The sequence below is a fragment of the Vigna radiata genome, chromosome 1, assembly GCF_000741045.1.
Source record: "Vigna radiata var. radiata cultivar VC1973A chromosome 1, Vradiata_ver6, whole genome shotgun sequence".
Taxonomy (NCBI): Eukaryota; Viridiplantae; Streptophyta; class Magnoliopsida; order Fabales; family Fabaceae; genus Vigna; species Vigna radiata.
The window spans coordinates 19,795,463-19,804,580 of record NC_028351.1 but is presented as its reverse complement, the minus strand read 5'-3'; the positions used below and the strand labels follow the sequence as shown (position 1 = coordinate 19,804,580).

Here is a 9,118-nt window from a genome sequence, read left to right as displayed (position 1 = left end):
CTAGTAATTAATACCGCATTATAAACAAAAGTTAGCGCAATTGATCGTCCTACCCCTATCCCTAGGTGGTATTGCAAAATCAAGAAATTACTCACCAGTTCATGTCATTATTGTACGTCCCCATATCAATAAACACAAACATCAGTTACCGAATGAGTTAAACGATAAAGGCCTTAAGCACAGATGATAATCCAAGAATTAAGAATCAAAACATATGGAGACCATATAAATAATCAAGAGTTTCAATAAGAGAGAATATCAAAAGATTACATTGTTTCCCCCAACAACAATAGGGTTTAGTTCACCATAGACATGGTGAAACTAGATGAAAAATGGAAGAAGAATGGAACAACAAACCCTAGAAAAGATGAAAAGGAGCCTAAGCATCCAAGAGATCCTCTCCAGAGAGCAAAATTAGGTCTGGCCGTTCTTCCCTGTCAAAAGAATAATTCTGAACTCGCAATAGGGGTATAAATAGGTGAGGAGCGCATTAGAAAACAGGCCCAAGTCCAGCGAGCCACCGCCGGGCAGTTTAAGTGTGTCGCCTGACGGTTTCCCGAAGTCCTCCAAACCGCCCGGCGGCAATGGCCACCGCCGGGCGGTTTCCCTCAGGTCCGCTCAGCGTCAATCGCCATGTCTTCTTCATTTTTCTGCTCTTTTCTTGAGTCAACGATCTGTATCTTCAACTCAATTCTTTACTTTTCTCAAATTAGCTACAAAACAATGCAAAACAAGCATAAAATCGCTAAAAACAACTTTTGACTCTCTTCAGACTCATTTATTGAGTTTTGCTTGATTCTAGGCTCATTCCGAGTAGTAAAAGGTGTAATTTGGTCCAAATTGACATATGAAAATAACTGTTTTTCAACCTTCATCAGCAACCTACAGTGTCTGGATGCTCTTCAAAGGCTGAATATCGTGCCTTTGCAACCACAACTTGTGAGCTTCAATGGTTAACCTTTTTGCTGAATGATCTCCACATTCATTTTAAGCAAACCGCTCTTCTCTACTGTGATAATCAATCAACACTTCAGATTGTCGCAAATCAAGTGTTCCATGAGCGAGCTAAGCACATCGATATTGACTGCCATTTGGTCCATGAAAAAGTTCGTTCCGGACTGGTCAAATTATTCCCTGTTTCTTCATCTCAGCAGCTTGCAGACATCTTCACCAAATCCCTGTCTCCTTCTCTGTTTTCCACTCTTCGTACCAAGCTGGGAATGCTCAATCTCTATTCCCAGCTTGAGGGGGGTCTTAACCGAAATTAGTTTTCGTAATATTAGAAGGATCACGTTTCTTGTATGGGTTCCGTTTTTACCCTTTTTGTTGTTTTGTTTTTCTCTTTTCCCCCTCAATATATATACATGCGTCTATATTTTAATAAAGTAAGTCTGAGCAGCATGATTCGTGTCTGTATTACGTTTCTCTCTTTCTCTCTGTGCCATTCTTTCTCTTATTTGTCAAAATCTTTCGTATGAAAATTTTAATTCAAGAATCTCATAAATAAATAAATTACTAAAAAAACTTCAAACAAGAATGGTAAGAGATAACTCACTTGTTTTTTTAAATGGCTTAAGTGAGAATTTATGTTCATCCATACTTTCTGAGCTAATCAATTGTTCAAAAATGATTTCAGCATATCAAAAGCCTGATAAAATTGCACACAGGAATAATAGGTAAGAAATACTTGATAAACTTGATAAATATAGTATGAATGATTGAAACCATAACTAATACCATTTTTTTTCTAGGGTATATAATTTAATGTAACAGAAGGAAATATCATTTATGGTCAAAACGTTCAATTAAATGACCAACTACAAAATCATCTAAAATTTGATTTGACTTTTAAGTTGTTAGTTCCAATTTTGTAACATACCTCTAGTAAAGGAAATTGTCTATTGTGGTTAGTCAATCAGTAAATTATTAAATGCAGTTACTAAAAAAAAAAACATCAGGAAAAGTTGTTAATATGAAATTATACCTTACGAAAAGCTCTGCAAAACTCTACAAGCTGCAAGGCATTTCCAACCTCTTTGGATGGTAACTTGATGCCAAATATTTGTTTTAACTCCATGTCAGGTTGCAAAAGAATTTCCTTCGCAATTGTTTTGCTCTTCAACTTCATTCCAACATTTGGGAACCTTTCTATCATTCCTAGGAGTATGACACCAACATTATCACCACCATCATCTTTGTTGTAAACTTCAGCGACATCATTTGCATCTGAAAAATGTTTCTTTTCAAGTTTCCATAAGAGAAAAGATTCCTGCATGAAATAACAAAAAAGAACACGAAACCATGACAAGTTTATCATAAATTGAAATATAAACACATTTTCACTCACATCAACTTATCATGAATATATGCACAGCTAAACAAGAGATTTCTCTCAATCAGAAGGTAAAAAATAGCATACCTTTTTCAGTCTACCTTCCTTTGATAGATTTAATGTCTCTGAAGTCTTCTTAACCATCTAGTTAGAACTTAGAAGTTTGATCCTTGCTACCCTTATTCTAATCCTAAATAGTACAAAAATAAAATAAAATATGGGTAAATGATGCCCTTGCCACTAAGCCTGGGAGATGTATATATATCACACTGCCTTCTATTTACTTTGAAAAAATACACTCACTTCCTATGATAAATTAATATATGGTACGCTTTAATCTATTTTAAAGCTTAGCTTCTTATGGGTGATATTTTTCTCTCTCTGATTCTCTGCATCTCCAACAACTACTGAGTCCATATTATTGACTCTTGGATTCATAAAGGCAGCATGCAAACTAGTATGGTTCAGATTCTTTAGAGGCACACTAGCTGGGGTATGGATACTCTGCTCATAGTAAGAGACGGAGGTACCATGCAAACTAGTATGGTTCCACCTCCTAAATACATGCCACCTTGTTCTTACTGAAAAGGATGTAAATCTCAAATCACCATATGAATTTATTGAATGAGCGTGGATTACAGACCAGAGAAACTTATATACCATGATGTTTAACTTTAAGCACATTTAAAGTAAAGTCAAACTTTGTAGAAATGTTTCTGTCAATAATGTTTTTTCTCTTTTCCATTTGCTAGCATGTCTTGTGAACAGTTATAATTGGGAAACTCTTTGTTAACCCAATTTATGGTTTGTTCTTTATTTTTAATTTATCTACTTAGTATCACATCATATATAAAACCTTACAAAACCATCACAGTCAAGTGAAGTCAACTCTAGTTACCAGATTGTAATTTTGTACTGTATTGGAATAATACATACCCAGTCCAGTGCATTTAATGATCCTTTCTTTAACACAGAGGTATTGATTTATTGATATCTTTTTATGACATGTGAGATGCTTTATGTACAGTAGACATCTTGCAAACTGTTGAATTATTGGTCCAACAAGAGACATACATTCTTATTATGATGGAGCAAATCATCTTACCAAATGACAAAGAACTGCACGCCAAAATAACGCATGTTCTAAAAGACACAAATTCAGAATTCAGAAGCTAACAATTTTTACCACGAACTTAAATTTACAACCTTGTCAAGTTGATTATTCTAAGCAGAATCAGCATAGCATACTTTGGCAGTGGCACAAAANTTCTATGAGCACTTCTTTTCCNATTAATTTAATGCAGCACGGCGATGAACCAATTCATNCACAAATTCTGCAGTATTTTTATCGGAACTTCCTCCCTCATCAACACTACTCTTGGCCAGATTCTTCCACTTGATGGAATTTTTCTTTATTTNATTTCCTTTTTCAGTCTCCAATATTTCCTTTATGCAATGTGTGATAGTTTCTTTTCTAACTATATCTTTCTCATCAGCAACAGCTTTGACTCCAATTTTCCACACATCTTTAATAAGTTTTGCATTTGTGATCTGATCAGTCCACAGTGGCATTGCAATCACTGGAACTCCTAAGCTCAAAGCTTCCAATGTGGAGTTCCAACCACAGTGTGTGATAAAACACCCCAAAGCCTCATGTGTCAAGACTTGCAGTTGGGGACACCAATTGACTATTATACCTTTCTCTGCTGTGTCAAGAAACCCCTTTGGAAGCTGTTCTTGCTCAGAGTCTCTAATCACCCATATGAAATAACTTCCACTGTCTCTTAAACCACAAACTAGTTCCTCAGCTTGTTCCACATTCGGCCCTGCTAAGCTCCCAAAAGAAACATACACAACTGACCCTTTTGGTTTATCATCAAGCCATTTGATGCAAGCTTCTGACTTTGGAACATACATTTCAATACCATAGTTCTTGTCATCTTGGAGTCTTTTGTCCAAGTACATAGATGGCAAGGTTGGTCCTATTGTCTTTAATGGCCAAATCTTGAACAGCCAATCCACAACCTAAAATGAATTTCATTTCAAAATCTAATCATCAATAACCAACTCAAAAACTAGGATAAAATATGTTTTAGATCTCTCAATTTTGATCACAATTAGCCTTACTTCATATGCTTCCAAATGTAAATATTTTGGCCCTCATCATTTGGTAGAGTTTGTCTCTCTTTCCAAAACTTAAAGATCTTAAGAAGAGAAACAAAATCTACCAAATATAAAGAACATCGAGACCAAAATCATTGTTTTTAAAGTAGAGTCTAGAACCAACTTTGATAAAAACTTAAAGAAACTTAATTAACATTTACCCAAATAACTACTACTGTCTATTAGTCATTTCATCAAACAAGAACAGATAAAATAAATGAACAGAATTTTCAGCTAGTGAACTCACTTACCCCTTGCTCCAGTTCATAAAATGTGTTTGCAAGAACCCAATCTGCTTTGTCTATATTGGAATGTTGGTTCAGACCTACATAAAAAAAACCTGGATAGGTTCCATATCTGTTCAAGAATGATGGCAAGTCCTCAGCTTCAAGTTTTGGCAACCCCGGCAACAAATACCCTGTCTGTGTAAGAGGCAGTTCCAGCAACTTGTTATAAGTATGCAAGTATATGGTGTTTGTTGTGCAACTCTGAGTGTAGAAAGCAGCAGCAAGTAGCCCAAAGTTCTTTGCAACATCAAGAGCCCAAGGCATGAAACCATCATAGATTACACAATCTGGAGGGTGGCTTGATCCTGCAAGCTTCTGAAGAAGCTCAGCGAGAGTTTGTGCTCCAACCCTGCNGAAGGTTTCAAGATAAACCTCAAGGCTCTCTGCTGCTGCANGGCCTCCTTCATCATANCCATCTGATATGCTCTCAACTTCTATAGAAGTGAAGTTTTTTCTGCTAACGACCTTCCAGTTGGACACGACAGTTACCAGTGTGACCTTCACTCCTCTCTGAATCAAACGTTTCGAAAACTCAAGCATAGGATTTATGTGTCCTTGTGCAGGATAAGGTAGAACAAGACAGTGAGCCACATAGTTTATCCTCTCCTCCATTTCTTGCTTCGTTGTGTCAATTGCTATCTGCTTCAAATACTTAAATTCAGTGAGAAAGAGATAATATCTGATTTAAAAAATGCTGCAATCAATGTAATTACAATTCAGTGCAAAGAGTTAGTTTTGGTCAACGTAATGAACAATATTCAAATGCACAATAAGAGAAAAATCTAGATTAGAGTTATAAGATTAGATTAATTAGTTTGTGACAGGATATAGGATGATAGGATATAATGGGTAATGGGTTTAGGATAGAAGGCAGATGAATTGTATAAATAGGACTTTGTTATCTTGTTAGGAGGGCAATTTTGAATATTGACCGTAGAGATAGGCACTTTTGGGTCCTGTGAGGGAAGTTATGCTCCCAACTATTCTTTGCAAAGAGAATTCCATTGTTGTGAATAATAGAAACTCATTCTTTCATTACTTTTTCTGCTTACTGTAAGTGTTCATAGTTAGGTTTTATACACAGAAACTTAACAAATTGGTCCGACCTGCCGGATCCAATCGGATCCAATTTGGGGGTGAGAAAGGCGAGTCAGAGGAGAGAAACTGATAACGGTCTAAAAACCGTTATTTTTATACATTAATTTGATATCAAAGCACAATGTTTATGACTTAGAATTATCTTGAAATCATGCATTTTGATTAAGTTAGTGAATAAGAAAGTCAAAAGTGATTTTAGAGATATTATGCTTGGTTTTACATTGTTTTGACAAGATTTTACGAAAGATGAAAGATGAAGATGAAGAAGGAAGGACTTGGAACAGAAAAAGGGCAAGAAAAGATGAAAAAGAGGTGTTCGATTTTAAGTCTCTAGCAAGTGTACCAGATCATTATCAAGTAATATAAAACGGGTAAGTTCAAGTATCGTTTCCCAAAGGACTCTTAGGCCTTAACTTTCATGTAAACCAATCGCATAAGATTTGAGAAAAGAATTAAATTTAGGTTTTGTATGCAAGACAAAAATAAACATGCAAAATGTAGTGAATCAATTGGCTAGAAGAAACTATGGATGAATGGAGTTGTTGGGGTTTATAATTTCATCTTATCCACCCTCTTATATCTACTCTTCTTATTTAATTTGCTTATTTATCATATTGTCATGCAAACTTTTTTAGTCTACCCTAAATCCAATCTCTTGGCGAAAAGAGCCTATTACTAATTACTGGCATGCTATCTCTAGCCTTCCCTAGTAACTAATAATGCATGATAAACGGAAGCAAAATACAATTGATCGTCCTACCCCTATCTCTAGGCGGTATTAGCATAATCAAGGAATTTCCCCCAGTTCATGACATTACTGTACGTCTGCATATCAATAAAGACAAACAGCATTTACCGAATGACTTAAACGATAAAAGCATTAAGCAAAGGTAAGGAACCCAGCAATTGACAAGATAAGCATATTGTTGACTCAATGGCAAGTGTACCAGATCGTTCAAGTAATATAATCGGTAATGCCCGATATCGTTCTTCCCAAGAGACTCGAAAGGCCTTATCGTTCGTGTGAATTGAGATCGTAAGACTTGTAGAGAAAAATTAATTGTTGTGAATGCAAAAACACAAAATAAACATGCAATGCGTTTGATTCAGTTGACAAGAAAAAGGCTATGGATGAATGGAGTTGTTGGGGGTTGACAATTTCATCTTATCTGCTCCCTCTTATCTACTCCTCTTGTTTAATGTGCTTGATTATCTAATTGTTATGCAAACTTTCTTGGCCTACCCTTAACCCGATCCCTCGGCGAAGAGCCTATTACTAATTACCGGCTTGCTATCCCTAGCCTCCCCTACCAACTAGCAACGCATTACCGAACAGAAGCAAAAACAATTGATCGTCCTACCTCCCTATCCCTTGGTGGTATTTCATTAATCAAGGAATTTCTCCCCAGTTCATGACAGTATTGTACGTTCTCGTATCAATAGAGACAAACAACAGTTATCAAATGAGTTAAACGATAAAAGCTTTAAGCGCAGATGAGAACCCAACAATTGATAATCAAAGCATATGACAATCATATAAATAAACAAGAGTTTCAATAAAAGAGAGTTTCAAAAGATTACATTGTTTCCCCCAACAATAAAAGGGTTTAGTTCACCATTGTCATGGTGAACCTAGATGAAAATAATGGAAGAATGGAAGAGCAAACCCTAGATAGGATGAAAAGGAGCCTAAGCATCCAAGAGATCTTCTCTAAGGAGTGAAGATTAGGTCTGGCCGCCCTCTTCTGTCAAAAGAATGCATCTCAAATCGCAATAGAGCTATTTATAGCTGAGGAGCGTCACAGAAAACAGGCCCAAGCCCAGCAGACAACCACCCGACACCACACTTATGTCACCCGGCAGTTTGCCCATTGTCGCGCGACTGCCCAACGGTGGAGGGTTGCCGCCCAACGGTTTGCCTCTTACCGCAAAACCGCCTAGCGTCCTACGCCTGGTGCCACCTCCTCGCGTTTGACCGCCCAGCGGTGAATTTTGACGCTGGGCGGTTCCTCGACTCTTCTTTTCTTCAATTTTCTTCCTCTGTCTTGAGTCTAAGACCTTCATCTTCAACTCCAATCTTCACTTTCATCAAAATTGGTGCAAAACAAGCATAATATCGCTAAAAACAGCTTTTGATTCTCAACTGACTCATTTATTGAGTTTTGCATGATTCTAAGCTCATTCTAAGCCTTAAAGGGTGTAATTTGGTCTAAATTGACATATGAAAATAATTGTTTTTCAACCGTTACCACATATGCAAGCTTATAAAGAAGATAAGAATTTTGATAAAAGAGAGTTTCAAAAGATTACATTGTTCCCCAACAACAAAGGGTTTAGTTCACCATGATTATGGTGAATGTAGATAAAAAATAATGAAAGAATGGAAGAATAAACCCTAAATTTGGTAGGTTGGAGCCTAAGAATGCAAGGAACCTCCTCCAAGGTGTGTAGAACAACTCTGGACGTCTCTGTCTGCCAAAAGATTGCTTTACTAATCGCACTAGGTCTATTTATAGACAAAAAAAGTAACATAACTTAAGCCTAGGCCCAATAGATATCCACTCAACGCCTAATTAAACTGCTCAGCAGTTTCCCTCTAGCCGCGCCGCCGCTCAGCGGTCAGTTTTACCGCTCAGCGGTCAGTTTTACCACTGAGTGGTTTGCCTCTAATCGCTCTGGCCGCTCAGCGTTGGATTTGGCCGCTGAGCGGTTCACTTGACTCTTCTTTTCATCCTTTTTCTGCTTCTTTCATGANTTTGCCTCTAATCGCTCTGGCCGCTCAGCGTTGGATTTGGCCGCTGAGCGGTTCACTTGACTCTTCTTTTCATCCTTTTTCTGCTTCTTTCATGAGTCTAAGTCCACCTTGCTTCACTTCCATCTTCAATTCACATCAAAACCCTGCAAAACAATGCAAAAACAAGCATAATATCTCTAAAGCCAACTTTTGACTCTCACATGACTCAACTAAGTGTTTTACTTGATTTTAAGCTCATTCTAAGCCACAAAGGGTGTGTTTTGATATCATATATAAGCACGAAAATAACGGTTTTTAGATTGTTATCGCACGAAGACCGCCCAACGCTACCCTAGAGTTAGGCGTCCAAGACGCAGACCGTTGAGCGTCAGGAACAGCTGAGCGTCTAGCGTCGCCACCGCTGAGCTCCTAAATGAATGGGCCTGGGTCGAAATTCTGTTACCTTTTTGGCCTATAAATAGACCCAATGCGATTTCGAAAGCA

General features: G+C 37.3%; 1 protein-coding gene and 1 pseudogene across 1 annotated transcript; both read right to left on the bottom strand.

Annotated features, from left to right (window-relative positions):
- Nucleotides 1-2,476, bottom strand: part of LOC106758901 — a 53,043-nt pseudogene extending 50,567 nt beyond the window's left edge.
- An 899-nt stretch (nt 2,477-3,375) lies between these two features.
- Nucleotides 3,376-5,583, bottom strand: LOC106764548 (UDP-glycosyltransferase 74G1-like). The gene is made up of 2 exons (XM_014648818.2): nt 4,747-5,583; nt 3,376-4,357 (listed from the first exon to the last, which is right to left on the bottom strand). Exons 1-2 carry the CDS (start codon nt 5,392-5,394, stop codon nt 3,623-3,625), a joined length of 1,383 nt encoding a protein of 460 aa, XP_014504304.1. The 5' UTR covers nt 5,395-5,583; the 3' UTR covers nt 3,376-3,622.
- Between the last annotated feature and the right edge of the window lie 3,535 nt (nt 5,584-9,118).